Source organism: Danio aesculapii, chromosome 2 (genome assembly GCF_903798145.1).
Source record: "Danio aesculapii chromosome 2, fDanAes4.1, whole genome shotgun sequence".
NCBI lineage: Eukaryota > Metazoa > Chordata > Actinopteri > Cypriniformes > Danionidae > Danio > Danio aesculapii.
Window position 1 is genome coordinate 48,071,512 of NC_079436.1, and position 26,151 is coordinate 48,097,662.

General features: G+C 40.7%; 1 protein-coding gene across 1 annotated transcript; it reads left to right on the top strand.

The window, feature by feature from the left end:
* On the top strand, positions 1–25,620 carry LOC130247807 (tripartite motif-containing protein 16-like). The gene is made up of 7 exons (XM_056481271.1): positions 1–73; positions 1,556–2,138; positions 2,219–2,314; positions 2,739–2,972; positions 19,173–19,320; positions 19,402–19,470; positions 23,111–25,620. The coding sequence occupies exons 2-7, from the start codon at positions 1,560–1,562 to the stop codon at positions 23,647–23,649; spliced, it is 1,665 nt and encodes a 554-aa protein (XP_056337246.1). The 5' UTR covers positions 1–73; positions 1,556–1,559; the 3' UTR covers positions 23,650–25,620.
* The last annotated feature ends 531 nt before the right edge of the window (positions 25,621–26,151 follow it).

A 26,151-nucleotide genomic window follows, 5' to 3' on the forward strand; every position in this document is an offset into this window, starting at 1 on the left:
GTTAATCACACTGACAGACGGAAGTTTACAATGGTCAGGATTGTGTGCAGTTTTAAAGCGTGACGCACGCCAGGTAAGTCCTCAACAATATTACGTTCATTGAACTGCATGTTATCTGCATAATATACGAGCCCCGTATAGCCCGTTTCATTTAACTGCGCATGCTTTGTATGGTCGGGTACGCCTAATGTTTGTGAATAGCCTACGTGTGCATGGCAACAATGCGCATAAACAATGTAACATTAACCATTTGGCTAAACCGAAACCTATGGGCTAAACACATTTTTCCCGCTTAAGTCGATAAGAAAGTTAACAGAAAGAAAGTTATGTGTGTATGTACGTTTTAGTTAATTTGTGTGAGATAATTCCACCAATTTAAGTCAAAGTATGGTATAGTAACATAATTTTTGTAAGATTTGCCAAGATGGACACATTTTTGTTATATAAAAGTTACTTTTTAAACAATTTAACGTTGTAGAATTGGAAAAATTACTATAAATTTATTTAAATCTATTATTTCCAAAAGAAATGTAAAACAAAACATTTTGATTACACTTTTATAGATGTTTCAGGCAGCGGATGCCTTTCCAGCTGCAACCTATCACTGGGAAACATCCATAAACTCATTCACACACATACACTATGGAGAATTTAGCTTACCCAATTCACCTATAGCGCATGTCTTTGGACTTGTGGGGGAAACCGGAACACCCGGAGGAAACCCATGCCAACACAGGGAGAACATGCAAACTCCACACAGAAATGCCAACTGACCCAGCCGAGGCTCGAACCAGCGACCTTCTTGCTGTGAGGTGATCGTGCTACCCACTGTGTCCCCCATAACAGAAACAGCACAACAATAAAAAGATTAGATTAGATTCAACTTTATTGTCATTACACATGTACAAGACAACGAAATGCAGATTAGGTCTAACCAGCAGTGCAATAGCAGCAAGTGCAGGATACAGGTATAAGTTATAAAGTGCAGTTATAGAAAAACTATGTTGATATTTACGGATGGATACAATAAATGAATGTATTTACAGGATGCTAAATATGAACCATAAGATAGAATTATAAATTAACAAAAATAATCATCTTAAATTAAAAGCAATGCTAAAAAAGTGAGTCTTAAGAAGTTTCTTAAAACAGTCCAGAGAATCAACATTCTTAATGCTCATGGGTATTGCATTCCACAGCTTAGGCGCACTGTATGAGAAAGCTCTACCACCAATGGTCTTGAGTTTACAGCGTGGCTGATACAGGGTAAGTCCCAATGCTGAACGAATACTGCAGGCTGGGGTGGCAAGAATCACCTGGTCAAAGATGTAACCAGCTGCTAGCTCATGCACTGCTTTGAAGGTTAAAATCAAGGTCTTAAAATCAATCCGTGACTTAATAGGAAGCTATTGTAGTTGTTGAAGTGCAGGAGTAATATGGTGGTGTGATGATGTGTGTCAGAACAGTTATGGCATGTAACATCTTGTGATGTATGAAAATAACCAAATGTACCTTACCTGCAATAATAGAATCACCTGTGTGTGTTTACATGCAGCAAAATGGCAGAAGCCAGTATTTCAGTGGCTGAGGATCAGTTCATCTGTTCAGTGTGTCTGGATCTCCTGAAGGAGCCAGTGACCATCCCCTGTGGACACAGTTACTGTATGAACTGCATCACTGACTGCTGGAATCAAGATGAGCAGAGGAGAGTTTACAGCTGCCCTCAGTGCAGAGAGACCTTCACTCCAAGACCTGCTTTAAACAAGAATGTGGTGATGGTGGAAATGGTGGAGAAACTGAAGACAGGATCAAGAAATGCTGCCAGTTATGCTGGACCTGGAGATGTGGAGTGTGATGTTTGCACAGGAAGGAAACGCAAAGCTGTTAAATCCTGTCTGATGTGTCTGAACTCTTATTGTCAAGCTCACCTTGAACTACACAACGGTTTCTTTAAAGATAAGAGACATCATTTAATCAATGCCACTGGACGACTGAGAGAGATGATCTGCTCTAAACATGACCGACTGCTAGAGGTTTACTGTCGGACTGACCACAAGTGTGTTTGTTTACTGTGTATGATGGATGAACACACAGATCATCAAACTGTTTCAATCAAAACAGAGAGGGCTGAGAAACAAGTATGTTTTGCAAACGTTAGTAACATAGATGAGGTTTATGATGCAGAGTGTAGTATGAACAACATCTTCTGCTGTTACAGAAACAGTTGTTGGACATACAGAGAAACTTCCAGAAGACAATCCAGGAGAGAGAGGAGGAGGTTTGTGAGCTGAAACATGCTGTGAAGACTCATAAGGTGAGATTAAGTGAAGTTTTACCAACTAATTTTCGAGAGGAGCAAGTGATATGATTGACTGCAGCTGGCCACTCATCTACATTCACTAGTTAGCCAATCAGATTAACCCCAACTCACTATAAGTAGCCTAGCTAGAACTACTCTCTTATCTTCGTTTTCCAAAGAAACCCCCCATCCACCCCTTCTCCTCCTTTCTTCCTTTACCACGGGGAGCTCTCGAGAACCACCTGATCTCGCACCCCCCTCATATGCTCTATGGACCAGGCGGGAGCCCTGGGCTCACCTATCTCCGAGCTCAGGGTTCTCTCCCGGGACAGCATGCCAAACCTGCTAACAGTTGTCAAACAATATCTAAGTGTGAACTCTTGAAAGGGGATGTTTATCTTCTTTAAGGACTTTTTGTTAACTTTTTGTATCCTAACAGCGCTCTGCACAGACAGCAGTGGAGGAAAGCGAGAAAATCTTTACTAGACTATTCCACGTTATTGAGAGAAGACGATTTGAGGTCTCGCAGATGATCAGAGATCGAGAAAAGACTGAAGTGAGTCGAGCTGAAGGACTCTTGAAGAAACTGGAGCAGGAGATTGAAGATCTGAAGAGGAGAAACACTGAGCTGGAGCAGCTTTCACACACTGATGATCACATACTTTTCCTACAGGTAACTGATCTTAGACACGGGATAATTTTATCAGATTGAGCTTATCATTATCAGCTACTGAAGTGATGATAACTTTATACAATACATTAATGTATATAATCTTAAGAATAGTTTAAAGAGTTGAAGTATAATATCAAGGCAGATTTTATTTTCTCTTTTCGAGATACAAAGTTTGACATAAATTAGTGCTGGGCAAAAATTAATCACATCCAAAATAATCTTTGTTTTGATGAAATTTAAGTGTGTGTACTGTGTATATTTATTATGTATATAAATACACTTAGGCATGTATATATTTAAGAAAATGTTTATTTATATTTAGATATAAAATATAAGTCTATATGATACAAATTGTATCTAAATTTAAATATCAAGTGTTTTGTATAGTTTTGTGTGGGTGTGTATCAATCAGTATATATATATATATATATAGACATGCATATATTATTTCAAATCAAACTTTTATTCTGGATGCGATTTATCACGATTAATATTTGCCTAGCACTAACATAAATGTATCTTAAATTAAATCTTAAATTAAATTAAATCTTAAGTTCCATTCCTTTATTGGCTAGAGTACATTTTGATTATGATGATTTTCAAAACAGAAAGATCTAGATGTTTTGTCACAGTTTCTTTATTCTGAATTAAATAATAAAAGCATTGTCCATTGTGTATATTGTATATGTGCAGCTTTGCATGTTGCTCTTATTGATCTCAATTTTGTTCTTTTAATCAAGTTTGTGATGGCCTGTCATATGGCCACACAAGATTAAGGGTAATACACACACACACACACACACACACACACACACACACACACACACACACACACACACACACACACACACACGTGCGCGCGCACATTCGCTTAGACACACATGCATACACATAAACATACACGCACATTCGCTCAGACACACACGCATACACAAACATGCACCCACGTTCACTCCGACCCCAAACAATACTCATGCTACTCATGCTCCTTGCTTCAAACTACACACATACAGACAGGCATCGTATCCATAAGCATTTTAGGTAATGGAGACTGACATATTTCTTTTGTTTCATATCTTTATTTATAAAATAAGTTTGTCACAATTTCTTTCAGTTTCAGTACATTGTTTACTGGTTTGGAGTGCACACATTCTAGTTTTCATTTGTACTGTTTCTGTTATCTGATGGTTATTTCTATTGAGTTAAAGTTACCGGAGGGTGCAGTGGAGGATGACTGGTGGCTCTGTGGTCTGCTGGATCGGCCGTTGTGTTTACTGGCAAAAGGCTGAATCGCGTGTGCGTCAAAGATTTATGTCCGGGTGATCCCGCGTGGCGGAACCAATGTAATGTAGTGATAAGGGGGGGAGGAGAAGTTGATTAGGAATATGTTTTGTATATTATTTGTTTAATTGAAATGACTTGTTTATTTTGAGTAATTATGTGTTATATTTTGTAAGTGTCTTATTTAGAATTAGTTTGATTAGTAAATATTATGTTTGTAATTGTTATATTTTATTGTTTCCCCTATGTTGTTTAAGTGGATCCTCCGTTTGTGTATAAATACTCTGCAGTTGTTTCATTTGGTAGGTCAGGTTGGTTGTGTTCAGACTTTCTGAATTTCTGTTCTATTCTTGTTTGGTTGACCTCAATTTGTTTTCCAGCTAGTATTTATGTTGGAATATTATTTTGTTTAAGTTAAATAAATATTTTTTGGCCTTAATTTTCCTGTGTCCTCATGCCTGACCGCTGGGCTATCTCACATATGGTGTCAGAAGACGGATTGTAATAGAGGACACAGGTTTTTTTTTTCTCCTTCTCCATAGTCTCAGTACATTGAGTTGCCATGAGTCGTCAACAAAAGAAGGGGCCCATGAAGCCAGTTTCTGTGGAGCAAGGAGAGGAGCAAGAAAGACATGCAGAGGAGGAAATGGAGCCCAAGGATAAAGATGAGATGGCAAGTAGAGAACCAACCTTGGCTGATTTAACCAGTTTGTTCAGTGCGCATATGGCAAAAATGGATTCCAGGGAGGCGGTCAGAAAGCAGGAGCATATGGATCAAGAACGACGGTTTAAAGCATTACAACATCAGTTCAGTTTACTACAAATGGAAGTTCAGGCCCGCACCTCACCTACATCTGATGCCTGCCACATTGATGCACATTCTCTAGATGTGCATGGTGCTCAAGCAGATTCTGATAATCAACAGTTTACTTCCCCAAATGTCTTCCGCTCCAATGTTGATCTTATTGAAGATCGTTCCCCACCACCAAGATTCCGTGAACCTCGATTAGAAAAGTTGGCTGATTCTGATGATATAGAGCACTTCTTAATAACGTTTGAACGAATCGCTACAGCCTGTCGCTGGCCTAAAGCTGACTGGGCATTTCATTTGATCCCTTTATTAACTGGCAGGGCAAGAGCTGCATATGTCCAAATGGACCTGGATGACTCTACTGAGTATGATAAAGTCAAAGCCGCCATCTTGGTAAAGTATGACATAAATGCTGAAACTTATAGGTTGAGATTTCGTTCCCTCACTGTTCTCCCTTCTGAGGCTCCCAAGGAATTGTATACCAGACTTAAAGACCTGTATGGGAAGTGGATTAAGCCTAAAGGAAAAACTACTGAAGAGGTAGGAGAAATGGTTATTTTAGAACAATATCTGCGAATGCTTTCTCCTGAACTTCAGGTCTGGATACGGGAGCGTGACCCCACAACAGCAGCAGAGGCTGCTGCTTTAGCGGATGTTTTTGTGGCAGCAAGGGGGAAGAATCAGTCCTGGGGCTGGAAAACGAGCAGTGAGGCACGAAGGCCACCCTTTCCTCAGTTTCAACCAAAATCCATGGCTGGATTGGGTAAGACTCCTAAGGGAGGCTCCCCAGAAATGAAACCTGCAATGGCTCTGAGAAGACCAGTTGTCTGCTTTCTTTGTGGACAAGAGGGTCACACAAAACCGGCCTGTCCAAGAAATGTAGTTAAACCTACTAATCTGTGTTATGTTCCTAGAGGTGGGGCGGATAAAGCCCAGAAGCCGAGTACCTTCGTGCATACCACCACTGTGAAAGTCAACGGTAAAGAGTTTCTTGCTCTGATTGATACTGGGAGTGACCAGACACTGGTGAGTCGGAAGGTTGTGGCTCCATCTTCAGTTAATGCAAGTAATAAGCTTTTCATTTGTTGTGTTCATGGTGATGAGAGATTGGTGCCTACTGCAGATCTATATCTGACAGTTAACAACCAACCCTACTTGTTAGAGGTGGGGGTAGTTGATACTCTTCCCTATCCTGTAGTGTTAGGACGAGATTTGCCAGTGCTTTTAGACCTTATCCAGCCCATGTCACAGTGTCATATGGTGTTTACTAGATCCAAGACAAAACCGCAAGATGAACCCACACAAACTCTGTCAATGTTGCCATTTTATAATGCTGATCTAGAAACCAGTCCTCCAAAACCCAAGAAGACTAGACGACAAAGGAAACGTTCCAAGTTGCAATATAATGCCTCTCGTCTGCCTGCAGGTGAAGTAGATGGTCTTAATCCACAAAATAAATTACCCATTAACATTAGCGAACTGCAGCAAAATGACGCCAGTCTGGTTGCATATTTTCAACAAGCAAACCAGATGGAGATGGGAGATAAACTGATGAATGATAATTGTGAGCACTTTGTGATTTCAGAGAACTTGCTGTACCGTCAAATTGGATCAGTGAAACAGCTGATTGTTCCAAAGGAGGCTCGGGAACTTGTTCTGCACTTGAGCCACTCAATCCCATGGGCTGGCCACCTAGGGGTAAGGAAAACCATAGAACGGATCAAGAAGCATTTCTACTGGCCTGGTCTGAAGGCTGATGTTGTTCAGTATTGCAAGAGCTGCCCTGAGTGTCAACTGGTATCCCTCCGTCATCCACCTCGAGCACCACTACAGCCACTTCCTCTGATTAGCACCCCGTTTGAAAGACTGGGCATGGATATAGTTGGCCCAGTAGAGAAAAGCTGCTTGGGTAATCGATTTTTGCTGGTTATCACTGATTATGCTACAAGGTACCCAGAGTTATTTCCTTTGAAATCTATGAAAGCAAAGAATGTGGCAACCTGTTTAATCCAGTTCTTCTCCAGAGTCGGGTTACCCCGTGAAATTCTTACCGACCAAGGAACTAATTTCATGTCTACTCTGTTGAAGCAGGTCTACCAGTTGCTGGGTATTAAGAGTCTACGTACCACTCCGTACCATCCGCAGACCGATGGGCTCACTGAGCGTTTTAATCAAACGTTGAAGCAGATGCTCAGAAAGTTTATTGATGAGACTGGTAGGAATTGGGACCAGTGGCTCCCATATATACTTTTTGCTTATCGAGAGGTCCCCCAAGCATCAACCGGGTCTCTCCCTTTGAGCTGTTGTATGGGCATGAAGTTAGGGGACCTTTAACCCTCCTTAAAGAGATGTGGGAAGGATTTAAGGAAGATCGGGAGCCTACGAATGTTGTTGCTTATGTCTTGCAAATGCGGGAGCGCCTGGAGAAAATGAGAGCTTTGGCAAGAACTCATATGGAAGAGGCCCAGAAGCACCAACGAACATGGTATGATCAGCGAGCACGTGAAAGAGAATTTGTGAGTGGGGAAAAGGTATTGGTGATGTTGCCTAGCAAGGAGAACAAACTGTTGGCCAAATGGCAGGGCCCTTTTGAAATCAAGGGCCGGTTAGGCCCGACCACTTATGAGGTGGCAATTACTGGTCAGGAGCATACTAGTAGAATACTGCATGTAAATCTGTTAAAGAAGTGGGTGCCCCGTTCTGAACAGGTTCTGTTGATATGCCGTGTACAAGGAGACGAGGATTGTGAGGAACAATATCTGCCCCAGTCAACATCTGCTGACATTAGGCTGGACCATCTGCCTGAAAAACAACAAAGACAGGTGAGAGCTCTCTGCAATCCACAAATACTTTCTGAGTTGCCGGGTCATACCTCTCTGATCCAACATGATGTGATCTTGAAACCTGATGTTGCTGTTAGACGTATGAGTTACAGAATACCTGAGAAACTGCAAGAGGCCTTGAAAGAGGAAGTGGACTTTATGCTGAGTCTAGGAATCATTGAACCTTCCAAGAGCGAGTGGTGTCATCCAGTAGTCCTGGTTCCAAAAAAGGATGGAAGCATTCGATTTTGCATTGATTTCCGGTATTTGAACTCTGTGTCCCAGTTTGATTGCTATCCTACTCCCCGTATTGATTCATTAATAGATCGATTGGGCAAAGCAGTATACCTGACCACACTGGACCTGTCTAAAGGATACTGGCAAATGCCTTTGACTGAACGGGCCCGGCCTTTAACAGCATTTAGGACACCGTGGGGCCTATTCCAGTTCCGGTTTCTTCCCTTTGGCCTACATGGGGCACCGGCAACATTTCAGAGGCTCATCGACCAGGTATTGCATGGGTTAACGTATGCTGCAGCTTATCTTGACGATATTATAATTTACAGTACAACCTGGGAGGAGCACATGCAGCATCTCCATGAAGTTTTCCAACGGCTCCAAAGTGCTGGTCTGACTGCTAATCCTGCTAAGTGTGCCATAGCCCGGAAGGAGGTAGAATACCTGGGCTTTGTGATTGGCAATGGAATGGTGCGACCCCAGATTAAGAAGATTCAGGCACTGGAAGAATGTCCTTTACCACAGAAACGTAAGGAATTGAGATCATTTCTGGGAATGGCAGGTTTCTATAATCGCTTTATTCTTAACTTCTCCAGTAGAGCTGCTGCTTTGACTGATATGGTGGGAGTCCGATGCCCGAATCAATGCCAGTGGACTGAGGAGAGGATGGCAGCATTCAAAGACATACAGACTGCATTGACAACTAACACTGTTCTGTATAATCCAGACTTCACCAAAGAATTTACTGTGCAGACAGATGCCTCTGAAAGGGGATTAGGAGCAGTGCTACTACAGGGATCCCCAGATAATCGAAGACCTATAGCCTTCATTAGCCGCAAACTCTTTCCAAGAGAAACCCGTTATTCTACCATTGAGAAGGAATGTTTAGCGGTGAAATGGGCCTTAGACTCCTTGAGATATTATTTACTTGGAAGAGAATTCATACTGGAAACCGACCACAAAGCACTCCAATGGCTGGAAAGAATGAGAGATACGAATGGGCGAATCACAAGGTGGTACCTGGCCATGCAACCATTCCGATTTAAGGTCCATCATGTTCCTGGCAAGGCAAATGTAACTGCAGACTATCTTTCTCGCTGTGCCAGCGAGACGCCCGAAGGGAGGGGGTGTGTGATGGCCTGTCATATGGCCACACAAGATTAAGGGTAATACACACACACACACACACACACACACACACACACACACACACACACACACACACACACACGTGCGCGCGCACATTCGCTTAGACACACATGCATACACATAAACATACACGCACATTCGCTCAGACACACACGCATACACAAACATGCACCCACGTTCACTCCGACCCCAAACAATACTCATGCTACTCATGCTCCTTGCTTCAAACTACACACATACAGACAGGCATCGTATCCATAAGCATTTTAGGTAATGGAGACTGACATATTTCTTTTGTTTCATATCTTTATTTATAAAATAAGTTTGTCACAATTTCTTTCAGTTTCAGTACATTGTTTACTGGTTTGGAGTGCACACATTCTAGTTTTCATTTGTACTGTTTCTGTTATCTGATGGTTATTTCTATTGAGTTAAAGTTACCGGAGGGTGCAGTGGAGGATGACTGGTGGCTCTGTGGTCTGCTGGATCGGCCGTTGTGTTTACTGGCAAAAGGCTGAATCGCGTGTGCGTCAAAGATTTATGTCCGGGTGATCCCGCGTGGCGGAACCAATGTAATGTAGTGATAAGGGGGGGAGGAGAAGTTGATTAGGAATATGTTTTGTATATTATTTGTTTAATTGAAATGACTTGTTTATTTTGAGTAATTATGTGTTATATTTTGTAAGTGTCTTATTTAGAATTAGTTTGATTAGTAAATATTATGTTTGTAATTGTTATATTTTATTGTTTCCCCTATGTTGTTTAAGTGGATCCTCCGTTTGTGTATAAATACTCTGCAGTTGTTTCATTTGGTAGGTCAGGTTGGTTGTGTTCAGACTTTCTGAATTTCTGTTCTATTCTTGTTTGGTTGACCTCAATTTGTTTTCCAGCTAGTATTTATGTTGGAATATTATTTTGTTTAAGTTAAATAAATATTTTTTGGCCTTAATTTTCCTGTGTCCTCATGCCTGACCGCTGGGCTATCTCACATATGGTGTCAGAAGACGGATTGTAATAGAGGACACAGGTTTTTTTTTTCTCCTTCTCCATAGTCTCAGTACATTGAGTTGCCATGAGTCGTCAACAAAAGAAGGGGCCCATGAAGCCAGTTTCTGTGGAGCAAGGAGAGGAGCAAGAAAGACATGCAGAGGAGGAAATGGAGCCCAAGGATAAAGATGAGATGGCAAGTAGAGAACCAACCTTGGCTGATTTAACCAGTTTGTTCAGTGCGCATATGGCAAAAATGGATTCCAGGGAGGCGGTCAGAAAGCAGGAGCATATGGATCAAGAACGACGGTTTTAAAGCATTACAACATCAGTTCAGTTTACTACAAATGGAAGTTCAGGCCCGCACCTCACCTACATCTGATGCCTGCCACATTGATGCACATTCTCTAGATGTGCATGGTGCTCAAGCAGATTCTGATAATCAACAGTTTACTTCCCCAAATGTCTTCCGCTCCAATGTTGATCTTATTGAAGATCGTTCCCCACCACCAAGATTCCGTGAACCTCGATTAGAAAAGTTGGCTGATTCTGATGATATAGAGCACTTCTTAATAACGTTTGAACGAATCGCTACAGCCTGTCGCTGGCCTAAAGCTGACTGGGCATTTCATTTGATCCCTTTATTAACTGGCAGGGCAAGAGCTGCATATGTCCAAATGGACCTGGATGACTCTACTGAGTATGATAAAGTCAAAGCCGCCATCTTGGTAAAGTATGACATAAATGCTGAAACTTATAGGTTGAGATTTCGTTCCCTCACTGTTCTCCCTTCTGAGGCTCCCAAGGAATTGTATACCAGACTTAAAGACCTGTATGGGAAGTGGATTAAGCCTAAAGGAAAAACTACTGAAGAGGTAGGAGAAATGGTTATTTTAGAACAATATCTGCGAATGCTTTCTCCTGAACTTCAGGTCTGGATACGGGAGCGTGACCCCACAACAGCAGCAGAGGCTGCTGCTTTAGCGGATGTTTTTGTGGCAGCAAGGGGGAAGAATCAGTCCTGGGGCTGGAAAACGAGCAGTGAGGCACGAAGGCCACCCTTTCCTCAGTTTCAACCAAAATCCATGGCTGGATTGGGTAAGACTCCTAAGGGAGGCTCCCCAGAAATGAAACCTGCAATGGCTCTGAGAAGACCAGTTGTCTGCTTTCTTTGTGGACAAGAGGGTCACACAAAACCGGCCTGTCCAAGAAATGTAGTTAAACCTACTAATCTGTGTTATGTTCCTAGAGGTGGGGCGGATAAAGCCCAGAAGCCGAGTACCTTCGTGCATACCACCACTGTGAAAGTCAACGGTAAAGAGTTTCTGCTCTGATTGATACTGGGAGTGACCAGACACTGGTGAGTCGGAAGGTTGTGGCTCCATCTTCAGTTAATGCAAGTAATAAGCTTTTCATTTGTTGTGTTCATGGTGATGAGAGATTGGTGCCTACTGCAGATCTATATCTGACAGTTAACAACCAACCCTACTTGTTAGAGGTGGGGGGTAGTTGATACTCTTCCCTATCCTGTAGTGTTAGGACGAGATTTGCCAGTGCTTTTAGACCTTATCCAGCCCATGTCACAGTGTCATATGGTGTTTACTAGATCCAAGACAAAACCGCAAGATGAACCCACACAAACTCTGTCAATGTTGCCATTTTATAATGCTGATCTAGAAACCAGTCCTCCAAAACCCAAGAAGACTAGACGACAAAGGAAACGTTCCAAGTTGCAATATAATGCCTCTCGTCTGCCTGCAGGTGAAGTAGATGGTCTTAATCCACAAAATAAATTACCCATTAACATTAGCGAACTGCAGCAAAATGACGCCAGTCTGGTTGCATATTTTCAACAAGCAAACCAGATGGAGATGGGAGATAAACTGATGAATGATAATTGTGAGCACTTTGTGATTTCAGAGAACTTGCTGTACCGTCAAATTGGATCAGTGAAACAGCTGATTGTTCCAAAGGAGGCTCGGGAACTTGTTCTGCACTTGAGCCACTCAATCCCATGGGCTGGCCACCTAGGGGTAAGGAAAACCATAGAACGGATCAAGAAGCATTTCTACTGGCCTGGTCTGAAGGCTGATGTTGTTCAGTATTGCAAGAGCTGCCCTGAGTGTCAACTGGTATCCCTCCGTCATCCACCTCGAGCACCACTACAGCCACTTCCTCTGATTAGCACCCCGTTTGAAAGACTGGGCATGGATATAGTTGGCCCAGTAGAGAAAAGCTGCTTGGGTAATCGATTTTTGCTGGTTATCACTGATTATGCTACAAGGTACCCAGAGTTATTTCCTTTGAAATCTATGAAAGCAAAGAATGTGGCAACCTGTTTAATCCAGTTCTTCTCCAGAGTCGGGTTACCCCGTGAAATTCTTACCGACCAAGGAACTAATTTCATGTCTACTCTGTTGAAGCAGGTCTACCAGTTGCTGGGTATTAAGAGTCTACGTACCACTCCATACCATCCGCAGACCGATGGGCTCACTGAGCGTTTTAATCAAACGTTGAAGCAGATGCTCAGAAAGTTTATTGATGAGACTGGTAGGAATTGGGACCAGTGGCTCCCATATATACTTTTTGCTTATCGAGAGGTCCCCCAAGCATCAACCGGGTTCTCTCCCTTTGAGCTGTTGTATGGGCATGAAGTTAGGGGACCTTTAACCCTCCTTAAAGAGATGTGGGAAGGATTTAAGGAAGATCGGGAGCCTACGAATGTTGTTGCTTATGTCTTGCAAATGCGGGAGCGCCTGGAGAAAATGAGAGCTTTGGCAAGAACTCATATGGAAGAGGCCCAGAAGCACCAACGAACATGGTATGATCAGCGAGCACGTGAAAGAGAATTTGTGAGTGGGGAAAAGGTATTGGTGATGTTGCCTAGCAAGGAGAACAAACTGTTGGCCAAATGGCAGGGCCCTTTTGAAATCAAGGGCCGGTTAGGCCCGACCACTTATGAGGTGGCAATTACTGGTCAGGAGCATACTAGTAGAATACTGCATGTAAATCTGTTAAAGAAGTGGGTGCCCCGTTCTGAACAGGTTCTGTTGATATGCCGTGTACAAGGAGACGAGGATTGTGAGGAACAATATCTGCCCCAGTCAACATCTGCTGACATTAGGCTGGACCATCTGCCTGAAAAACAACAAAGACAGGTGAGAGCTCTCTGCAATCCACAAATACTTTCTGAGTTGCCGGGTCATACCTCTCTGATCCAACATGATGTGATCTTGAAACCTGATGTTGCTGTTAGACGTATGAGTTACAGAATACCTGAGAAACTGCAAGAGGCCTTGAAAGAGGAAGTGGACTTTATGCTGAGTCTAGGAATCATTGAACCTTCCAAGAGCGAGTGGTGTCATCCAGTAGTCCTGGTTCCAAAAAGGATGGAAGCATTCGATTTTGCATTGATTTCCGGTATTTGAACTCTGTGTCCCAGTTTGATTGCTATCCTACTCCCCGTATTGATTCATTAATAGATCGATTGGGCAAAGCAGTATACCTGACCACACTGGACCTGTCTAAAGGATACTGGCAAATGCCTTTGACTGAACGGGCCCGGCCTTTAACAGCATTTAGGACACCGTGGGGCCTATTCCAGTTCCGGTTTCTTCCCTTTGGCCTACATGGGGCACCGGCAACATTTCAGAGGCTCATCGACCAGGTATTGCATGGGTTAACGTATGCTGCAGCTTATCTTGACGATATTATAATTTACAGTACAACCTGGGAGGAGCACATGCAGCATCTCCATGAAGTTTTCCAACGGCTCCAAAGTGCTGGTCTGACTGCTAATCCTGCTAAGTGTGCCATAGCCCGGAAGGAGGTAGAATACCTGGGCTTTGTGATTGGCAATGGAATGGTGCGACCCCAGATTAAGAAGATTCAGGCACTGGAAGAATGTCCTTTACCACAGAAACGTAAGGAATTGAGATCATTTCTGGGAATGGCAGGTTTCTATAATCGCTTTATTCTTAACTTCTCCAGTAGAGCTGCTGCTTTGACTGATATGGTGGGAGTCCGATGCCCGAATCAATGCCAGTGGACTGAGGAGAGGATGGCAGCATTCAAAGACATACAGACTGCATTGACAACTAACACTGTTCTGTATAATCCAGACTTCACCAAAGAATTTACTGTGCAGACAGATGCCTCTGAAAGGGGATTAGGAGCAGTGCTACTACAGGGATCCCCAGATAATCGAAGACCTATAGCCTTCATTAGCCGCAAACTCTTTCCAAGAGAAACCCGTTATTCTACCATTGAGAAGGAATGTTTAGCGGTGAAATGGGCCTTAGACTCCTTGAGATATTATTTACTTGGAAGAGAATTCATACTGGAAACCGACCACAAAGCACTCCAATGGCTGGAAAGAATGAGAGATACGAATGGGCGAATCACAAGGTGGTACCTGGCCATGCAACCATTCCGATTTAAGGTCCATCATGTTCCTGGCAAGGCAAATGTAACTGCAGACTATCTTTCTCGCTGTGCCAGCGAGACGCCCGAAGGGAGGGGGTGTGTGATGGCCTGTCATATGGCCACACAAGATTAAGGGTAATACACACACACACACACACACACACACACACACACACACACACACACACACACACACACACGTGCGCGCGCACATTCGCTTAGACACACATGCATACACATAAACATACACGCACATTCGCTCAGACACACACGCATACACAAACATGCACCCACGTTCACTCCGACCCCAAACAATACTCATGCTACTCATGCTCCTTGCTTCAAACTACACACATACAGACAGGCATCGTATCCATAAGCATTTTAGGTAATGGAGACTGACATATTTCTTTTGTTTCATATCTTTATTTATAAAATAAGTTTGTCACAATTTCTTTCAGTTTCAGTACATTGTTTACTGGTTTGGAGTGCACACATTCTAGTTTTCATTTGTACTGTTTCTGTTATCTGATGGTTATTTCTATTGAGTTAAAGTTACCGGAGGGTGCAGTGGAGGATGACTGGTGGCTCTGTGGTCTGCTGGATCGGCCGTTGTGTTTACTGGCAAAAGGCTGAATCGCGTGTGCGTCAAAGATTTATGTCCGGGTGATCCCGCGTGGCGGAACCAATGTAATGTAGTGATAAGGGGGGGAGGAGAAGTTGATTAGGAATATGTTTTGTATATTATTTGTTTAATTGAAATGACTTGTTTATTTTGAGTAATTATGTGTTATATTTTGTAAGTGTCTTATTTAGAATTAGTTTGATTAGTAAATATTATGTTTGTAATTGTTATATTTTATTGTTTCCCCTATGTTGTTTAAGTGGATCCTCCGTTTGTGTATAAATACTCTGCAGTTGTTTCATTTGGTAGGTCAGGTTGGTTGTGTTCAGACTTTCTGAATTTCTGTTCTATTCTTGTTTGGTTGACCTCAATTTGTTTTCCAGCTAGTATTTATGTTGGAATATTATTTTGTTTAAGTTAAATAAATATTTTTTGGCCTTAATTTTCCTGTGTCCTCATGCCTGACCGCTGGGCTATCTCACAAAGTTTTTAAACTTTTTTTTTTTAATATTGATATTTCTATTTCTACCAACGGCCCGTTTCCACTGAATGGTACGGTACAGGTCACCTTTATCATGCTTGCGTTTCCACTGCCAAAAGGGTACCAATGGTACTTTTTGGTGGGTGTGGTGTACGACAAAGTTTCAGTCGACGTCATTCTCGCTCAAGCAAATTTCAAAGTAAAGCTGTACAGCTTGTTCACATATCACATGAGAAGCACTTCTCACAAAACAGATGCTTTATACACATAAATACTTGTGTATAAATGTTCATTACTAACTTTTCTATGAACATGATTTGATTATAACTGCACATCAATGATGCGCAATAGCCTACTGTAGCGTCTGTGATTATATAAAATAGATAAATGCATTATATATGAACACAAACAGACCCTTACAGTCTCTAATATGTTACCAATTACAGAAAACTACATACAGCATACATTTAGTCCTTATTTGGGTTCAAAAATAACACGCAACATTTAGCCCAGTTAGTGCAAACCTCTCATCTGTATCTTTAATCTTCGCCAGCTCATGTAACCTCTGGTAGAGAGTAATTCCGTCATTCTCAGTTCATAGTAGTCTAAACGGTAATGATAATACTTATTATATTAATATAATAATTCAATAATTAAGTAATAATAATATGGCAGTTTGTTCATGTTTTAGGTTGCCGAAACAATCATTTGCTCCTTTGTTTTTTTGCTAGTCAGTCTCACGTTTGTCCATTTCTTAAAGGATCGGGTGTCAGAAGCACTTCAATAATCACGCGCACGTTATTATCATCAGTTCAAGAAGTTCATTATTTCAAATATAGACGCACGGCGAGTGTAGTGAGAAAGCGAAATCGCTCACACTTTAGACGGCCTTGTAAACAACTACAGGGCACAGGGTAGATTCTGCTCTTCCTCTGGTCTTTGTGGCTGTTCAACAAGATGACGACAAGGTTTGGTTAAGCCCGGGTTGACCATGGCTCGTTTTTATATGTATATATTATGTCACTATTATTAAATTATATATTACTGTAAGGTGTAATGTCTCGGCTGTGTTTTTAAAAATGGCGTTTTTTTTTTGTTTTCATTCTCCTGCTTGTCCACGTGCTAGTGACGTATCTCTGTAAACCAATAGCGTTCAGCTGCGTGTCTTGCTTCACCTTTTGGTACCCATTTGTTGAGCTAGGTACCCTTCTCAAAAAGGGTACCCAAAAAGTGGTATGGTACGGTTTGCTTTTAGGTATCATTTGACAATGTAAATGGCCATATACCGTACCACTCAGTGGAGATAGGCCATTTTTGATACTTTTGACTGTGGAAACCGCCATAAAAGCACACCATATTGTACTACTCAGTGGAAACGGGCCATTAAGGGCTGTTGAATAGATGATTCCGATTGGCTGGTGAACATTTTATGGCGTGCAATAATTTTCAAGGAACAGCATGGCAGTTCCAAGCAGTTTTGAACTAATTTTAACTATTCAATATCACTCCCCTCAGTGGTTAAATAGTTTTTCACATCCTACAGCATTCAAAAAAATCTATTGAAAACAAAACAAAAGGCTTTGGATCAGGTGTGTTAGAACTACACACAGAAGCTTTTTTTTAAGGACAAAAACTTGACAAATATCTTGAAATTCAACATCTGAACAGTGTCTTTAGGTGTGGGAACTGTAGTATAGTATATTTCCTTTAAAATAATAGTAAATAATGCACACCCAAGGTGTAACGTCCCCTGTGTGCTGTGTTTTCTAATAATTAAAAGGGCATATTACTTAGAATTATTCCTTTCTTTTCTGCAGTAGATTGGTTATTGTCTTCCAATTAAAAATATTTCGTATTAGCAAAAAATGTTGAAGTGCACACCTGAAAATGTCCACTTTTCTGATATTGATAAACTCGATTTTCTATGGGGCTGTTTACACCTGGTCATTTCATGCATTTTTTTTCTGATCATATAGCGATCTGATCATGAAAAGGACAGGTGTAAATGACCTCCGAAACACATTTGAAACAGATATAAATTTGATCATTCAAACTACATCAGGAGGTGGTTTCCAGATGTATTTAGACTTGTCCAGTTTCATCAGGTTGTTGAAAAGTCATGTAAATTTTACTCCTCCCAAAATGTAAAAGAATTAACTCATTAGATCGTCTTAAGGGCTATATTAGCCTATACATAAAGATATAACAGCGGTTTGGGGATATTGGTTTCATTTTAATTCATTTTTTCTTTTCTATTTTTGATCAGTCATTATTTGTTAAATGATCAAATTAGAATGTTAAAACCAGGGGCATTGCAAGACCCTATAAAATCTGCTGTGCCTCAGTAAAATCTTTGAGTTACAAAATTGATTGATTGATTGATTCATTCATTCATTTTTCTTTGGCTTAGTCCCATCAGGGGTCGCCACAGCGAAATAAACCACAAACTTATCCAGCATATGTTTTATGCAGCGGATGCCCTTCCAGCTGCAACCCAGTACAGGGAAACACCCATACACTCTTGCATTCACACACATACACTACGGCCAATTTGGCTTATTCAATTCACCTATAGCACATGTTCGGATTGTGGGGTAAACCAGAGCACCCAGAGGAAACCCACACCAACACAGGGAGAACATGCAAACGCCACACAGAAATGCCAACTGTCCCAGCTGGGACTCGAACCAGCGACTTTATTGCTGTACGTTGTGAACCACTGTGCCGCCAGTTACAAGATTGATTTCTATTATTTATTTAAAACTAATTCTAAGGTTTACATCACAGATGTGCTCTGAATAGAAGCAGATCATTTAGAAAACGTCAGTTAGAAATACAGAAAAGTAATAAAGGTGAAAAGAGCAAGGGCTCCTATGTGGGAGAGTAGATTATACACAAATTAATGTAAACCTTTTACAGTTTTTAATTATTTCTTGCACGTATATGTATAAGAAAAATAGATGTAGCTACTTTTAGCCTAATGACAGTAATCATGGAACCAACCGTGTGCGCTTGTGTTGTAATGTTTGCAACATGAGTGAAGTGCAAAGCTTCCTTTAGCCATATAAAATCATTTGTATGGTGAATAAGATATATCGCATGTGTTTCTGTAAAAAAAATATTTAAATACAATACAATGCTTTATATTTAACCCATGTAAACTAGTTAAATTTGCATATAGCATAGGATTTGAAGATCAGATTCATATTCATTTTGTGGATTTGCATTTATGTGGTCAAGTTTAAATGGAAACATTTTCACAAAATGGATGGCTATCTGATCAGAAAAACACATGAAGTGACCAGGTGTAAACATGCCCTGTGTGTTACAATTTTAGAAAGTGCTTTTAATAATTGAATCTTTTCTTTTGATTTGCTTCTAGAGTTTCCAGTCTCTTTCTGCTCCTCCTGAATCTCCAGAAAGCAGTGATGTTACTTCTCTCCTCTTTTATGATGACGTGGGTGAAACTCTCTCTGTGCTGAGAGACAAACTCGAGGATGCCTTCAAGGAAGCAACAGAAAATATGTCTGGTAAAGCAATGGAGAATTTGTGTGTAAAATGTATAATGTCATAAACACTAGGCGTTACTGATCACATTCTTTCTTTATTAGTTTCAGAGACGCCATACATTGAGATCATTTCCACCTCTGAAGTGATTAACAGAGACAAGTTCTTGCAATGTAAGTGTCAGTCATAATATAAAAGTGACTTCATATGCATAGAAAGCAAAAAAGAAATGAAAGGAAAGCTAATTAAATGTTTCAAATTAATTATTATTATTATATAATTATAATATTATTTATATATATATATATATATATATATATATATATATATATATATATATATATATATATATATATATATATATATATATATATATATATATATAAAATATTATTATTATTATGTTAACATTAAAGAGCCCATATTATAGATGAAATAGGGTCATATTTAGGTTGTAAGGGTCTCCAACAACAGTCTAATATGCATGCAAGGTCAAACAACACTTTGATGGTCTTATAATATGCATTTATTTTTACCTAATTATCCCAGCGACTCCCATATGAATCGTTCAGCGATTCATTTGTACCCAAACCCGTCCTCAGCGCGAAGCTAATCTGCGCTGATTGGACCAATGACAGGCTGCTGCGATTGGTCGACGACACTGACAGGCTTCAGGGCGAGACAGAGTGAAATGCCCAGCAGATTATCAACAATATAAAAGTAGTCACAGTGCATACACGCTTCACAGTGGATTTTGGCTGCCAGTGGGTGAATGTAAATACAGACGATGGACTAGAAAATACTGACGACTAACTATTTTATCAAGCAAAAAGTCCAAGAACTGGCGAGGATATGTCTTAGCAGTCTACTTGCTCTTTTTACACACACGCACACACAGGGCCGGCGCGTCCAGAATAGAGACGGCGCGGCGGCGACACCTCCCTCCCCCTCCGCGTCCTCAGTTACATCCGCGATTACAACCCTAAAATACAACCCTAACCCCCCCGGTCCTCATTTTACAAACGGGTCCCTTTGATCACCCTTTGCCTAGAGCTTTACCCTATTCAGAGACACACACACACACACACATCAACCTCCTAAGAGGAGACACTCACACAAACGACCGTCCTCAGAGGAGCCACACACACACACATTACACACACACACATAGCTGACTATCCATAAACAAAGCGGCACGCGTCGCGTTTTCAACGTGGCTTTACACGCGATATGAGAATATAAAGAGTTAACCTGATACAGTACACGCGGTTACAAGTAACAAAACACAACTAAATGCATAATTTGCAAGCTAGAGTAAACGAGGCAACAATTTTAATCGCACGTACTTACACTGGTGAAATGGGGGAAGAAACTGATTCATGATCCACTGATCCTTGTTCTGACAGTCTTTACCGATCCTTCCTTTAACAAACTGATGAAGTCTTCTTTGTAAGCAGGTAGTTTCCAGAGGCTCTCGATCTGCTCAAGGCTAGGCTATATGCTAAGGTTTCATCTTTGATTAGACTGTCAATAATCTCCATCTGCACAGCGTGACTTCATTCTACCGATGTCTGTGTGTGTCTCTGTGTGTGTGTGTGTGTGACTTTTTTCTGTTAGTGGGCGGGGCCGCAGGTTTCAAATCTCCCGGGCTTGCGCGTGCAACTACTTGTGTTTCGTAGCTGCGTCATCGCGAAACACCTAATAACTCGTTATCAAGACGACTCGTTTGAAGCACTATGAGTCGACTCTTTTATAGATGAATCAATAGTTTTAAACACTGTAAACTTACAGATTTAAGCCTTAGCTGGATATTTCACTTCACTTAGAGCTGTGTGACACACTACATGGAAGGGCATTTTCAAAAAGCCATAATATGGGCTCTTTAAATGTCAAAATTCAGCTAAAGTTATATTCCATCATCATTCAGAGTGACGTATTTATGCAAAAACACATTTATTCTGATCTGTACATTTAAAAGTTTTTATTTTCATTTAATGCATTTAAAACCTCAAGGATAGTGGCAAAGTCTGGAAAATATTTTTAATGATAAGCTTGCATATTCAGTTAAGACTTCATTAGTATTTTCATGTGTTCTTAAATGATTCTCAATATGCCATGAAAAGAATTTTTATACAAAAGCATTGCTACACTAAATGACATTAAGAAAGAGTGTTCTGTAAATCATGAATCATCTGTAAATCATGGTAAACATTGATTATATTTAATATTTTTCACATTTAAAAAAAAATAATAATAAAGCTCTAATAGAGTTTTTATCTTGGAGTCTTCCACACTTTTACTTTTGGAAACCGAATTAGAAATATCAATTCTAAAAAATTGCATATGAAACCCACAACCATTTAAAAACTAAATCATACAACATATAAACTGCTGATCAAAAGCTTTAGAACAGTATGATTTTGAATGTTTTTCAATTCTCTTCTGCTAACCAAGCCTGCATTTATTTGATCCAAGTATACTGAATAGACAGAATAATTTGAAAAATATTTTTATTATTTAAAAATAGCCTCTTTCTATTTAATATATTTTAAAATGTCATTTTTTCCTGTAATTTCAAAGCTAATTTTTTTATTATCATTTCTTTAGGCACATGGTTCTTCAGAAATGATTTCACTGAGTTCATTCATTTTCCTTCAGCTTAGTCTCTTTATTCATCAGGGGTCACCACACAGAATGAACCACCAACTTATCCAGCATAAGTTTTCCACAGCGAATGCCCTTCCAGCTGCAACCCAGTACTGGGAAACACCCATACATTCTTACATTCACACACATACACTACGGCCAGTTTCGTTTACCATGTCTTTGGACTGTGGGGGAAACCGAAGCACCTGGACGAAACCCACGCCAACATGGGGAGAACATGCAATTTTCACACAGAAATGCCTACTGACCCAGCCAGGACTCGAACTAGCAACCTTCTTGCTGTGAGGTGGCAGTGCTAACCACTGCGCCACTGTGTCGCCCTGATTTACTGTTCAACTATCAGTTTTTTTTGAGCAGCAAATCTGAATATTGCAGTGATTTCTGAAGTATCATCTTCTGGAGGAATGATGGTGAAATCTCAGCTTTGAAATCACAGGAACAAATTGCATTTAAAAATATATGTAAAATAGAAAATAAAAAGTAAAATAGTTTTTATTTTACTGTTTTTGCTGTACGTTGGATTAAATAAACTCAGGCTTGGTGAGCAGAAGAGGCATCTTTAAAAAAAATCTATATATAAAAAAATCCTCCTGTTCTAACGCTTTTGACCGACCGGTAGTGTACATTAATATGATATTGTAAACTCTTAACTAGACAACATCTGATTTTGTTACTTTAAAATAAACATTAACTAAAATTTTAAATGGGTCGCTGGTTCGAATCTCAGCTGGGTCAGTTGGCGTTTCTGTGTGGAGTTTGCATGTTCTCGCTGCGTTCGCGTGGGTTTCCTCCGGGTGCTCTGGTTTCCTCCCACAGTCCAAAGACATGCCGTACAGGTGAATTGGGAAGGCTAAATTGTCCGTAGCGTATGAGTGTGTGAATAAGTGTGTGTGTGTTTCCCGGTGATGGGTTGCAGCTGGAAGGGCATCCGCTGCGTAAAACAAATGCTGGATGAGTTGGCGGTTCATTCCGCTGTGGCGACCCCTAATATAAAGGGACTAAGCTGAAAAGAAAATGAATGAATGAATACAATTTAAAATGTAGCTTATTTTCAATGAGATTTGTTTCTCAGTTGCACTTAGGTTTAATTGATGTACTAATAAACTCAAATAAATAGTAAATAAATTTGAGTAAATTTGTTTTCAGATTCCCATCAGCTCACACTGGATTCAAACACAGCACATAAATATCTCCGTCTGTCTGAAGGAAACAGAGTGGCTACTTTTATTGGAGCTGACCAGAGTTACCCGGCTCACCCGGACAGATTTCATGACTTTTCCCAGGTGTTGTGCAGAGAGAGTGTGTGTGGACGCTGTTATTGGGAGGTGGAGTGGAGCGGGGAGGCTGGAGTGGGAATATCAGTCTCATATAAGAGCATCAGAAGAAAAGGGGAAGGTTTTGACTGTGTATTTGGGTTTAATGATCAGTCCTGGAGATTGTCCTGCTCGAACTCCAGCTATACACTCAGACACAAACAGGTATCCACCAAACTCCATGTACCATCAAGCTCCAACAGAATAGGAGTGTATGTGGATCACAAAGCAGGAATTTTGTCCTTCTTCAGTGTCTCTGACACAATGAGCCTCATCCACAGAGTCCAGACCACATTCACACAACCGCTCTATCCTGGGTTTGGGATTAATTTTGGGTCAACTGTGAAACTGAAGTCTGCAGAGAATCTGTAAATGAGTGTCATTTTACAGGTTTAAGCATTATGAGAGAAAGGGCTGAGTACACTGTGGTTAGCAGTGGTCAGTGACAAAGTTGACACAGACTGGTAATTCTAATCAAGATTGTGTGTCTTATAAGATTTTCTTACATTAAGGACATACACTACCTGACAAAAGTCTCGTTGCCTATCCAGGTTTCAGGAACAGCAAATAATAACTTGACTTCTAGTTGATCATTTGGTATCAGAAGTAGCTTATATGAAAGGCAAAGGCCTCTAGATTACATTTATTTTACCACAATAAAACATGATCATGCCTTGATTTTTAATGATTTAATTAGGACAGTAAGGTCTGACTTTGCTTAGACAATAGTCTTAAAGTCACTTAGAAATAATGTACAGTATCGAATATAAAGTCATGGTGCAGTGGAAAAATAATAAATATTGTGTGACTCTCATGAGCTTGGAGGACTGCATCCATACATCTTTGCAATGATTCAAATCCCTTATTAATAAAGTCATCTGGAATTGCAAAGAAAGCGTTTTTACAGGACTGCTAGAGTTTATCAAGATTTTTTGGATTCATCTTCAATGCCTCCTTCAGCTTACCCCAGGCATGCTCAATAATGTTCATGTCTGGTGACTGGGCTGGCCTGTCCTGGAGCACCTTGACCTACTTTGCTTTCAAGAACTTTGATGTGGAGGCTGAAGTATGAGAAGGAGCGCTATCCTGATGAAGAATTTGCCCTCTCCTGTGGTTTGTAATGCAATGGGCAGTACAAATATCTTGATACCTCAGGCTGTTGATGTTGTCATCCACTCTGCAGATCTCTCGCACACCCCATACTGAATGTAACCCCAAACCATGATTTTTCTTCACCAAACTTGGGTCCATGTGGGTTCCAGTAGGTCTTCTGCAGTATTTGTGATGATTGGGATGCAGATCAACAGATGATTCATCAGAAAAATCTACCTTCCGCCACTTTTCCAAATGATCGAGTCAATAATAATAATAAGACAAGACCACCAGATCATTGTTATATATTTCGCTCACTTGTGTACCCTAAAGTCAGCGTGAAATCAAATTTGACTATGTATATTGTAATGCTTCTTATAAATGATGTATCTGTGCACCTAATTATTTTGTAAAAATTAATTTGCCCTCATAACTTTTATTAAATACCATAACCTTCCCTCTCCGATGGAATGACTTTTCTTCGTTTCAGGTCACATAGACTGCCATTAGGGCAGGGCTATCAGGGCATCTCATTTCTACTCTCTTTAAGCCATTCCCATCTTCCAACTATTCAATTGCTTTCCAAAAGTCGAAATCATACATCCCTCATTATATATTTTTTTCTCATTTGAGGACCGTATGAATTGGATGGTCTTAGACCACATTAATTCATTAGTATGGTGTAGGGCCTCCTTTTGCAGACATAGCAAATGACAGATACAAGTCTATCAAAAAGTCTTTGAGCCATTGTTCTTGCAGAATAGTGGCCAGGTCACTACGTGATGCTGGTGGGGAAAACGTTTCCTGACTTGCTCCTCCAAAACACCCCGAAGTGGCTCAATAATGTCTAGCTCTGGTGACTGTGCAGGTCATTAGAGATGTTCAACTTTACTTTCATGTTCATCAAACCACTCTGTCACCAGTCTTGCTGTATGTATTGGTGCATTATTATCCTGATACACAGCACCGTTATCAGGATACAATGTTTGAACCATTGGGCGCACATGGTCCTCCAGAATGGTTCGGTAGTCTTGGCAGTGACATGCCCGTCTAGCATAAGGCCTATATTTCTGCCCAAACCATCACTGATCCACTCCCATTCTTCACTCTGGGCATGCAACAGTCTGGGTGGTACACTTCTTTAGGGCTTCTCCACACCATAACTCGCTTTTATGAAGTGTGATAAACACAGGTGAGTAGGCTTTAAAAACCACCTGTAGAAACACTTTCTTTCTCTTTCTCTTTCTCTCTCAAAAAAGACTCTAGCACTCAATTCTCTAAGCACAAACCAGTTCCTTTGTATAAATAGCACTTCTTGTGTGTATTGACTCTTCTTGTTGAATCGCTGAATGTCTCCTCAACTATAAGTCACTGTGTACAGTAGCAATTGCTAAATGTAAAACGTAAATCTCCCAGATATAGGAAAGACGGTGAAGGTGGACTCATCAAAGAACAATATGTTTCACACTGTCCATAACCCAAGATTTTCACTGCTGGCACCATTGAAACCAATGTTTGGCATTGGCATGAGTGACCAAAGACTTACAGATAATTGACAAAGTTTAGGTATATTTGCAGTGTCCATTGAGAACACTTTGAGCTCAGAAAGACACTCCAACTCTTGTTTCATCCCTTGTCAGAAAAGAGAGTGAATGGAGTCTGAGGGCAGTGTCTAGCCCAGCCTCAGAACACTCCCCCCTGAAGTGAGTTAAGTTTTAAAGTGTGGAGATGGAGTGGTAAAGGGATGCTGAATATTGAGAGATAATGGGGGTCGGATATACT

What these genes read in the sequence shown, in the direction of transcription:
- LOC130247807 (XM_056481271.1), top strand. Translation starts at nt 1,560, where the DNA reads ATGGCAGAAGCCAGTATTTCAGTGGCTGAGGATCAGTTCATCTGTTCA. An exon ending in CAGAGAGGGCTGAGAAACAA is followed by an intron (nt 2,139 to 2,218) that starts GTATGTTTTGCA and finishes CTGCTGTTACAG; the next exon opens with AAACAGTTGTTGGACATACA. An exon ending in AGCAACAGAAAATATGTCTG is followed by an intron (nt 19,321 to 19,401) that starts GTAAAGCAATGG and finishes TTTCTTTATTAG; the next exon opens with TTTCAGAGACGCCATACATT.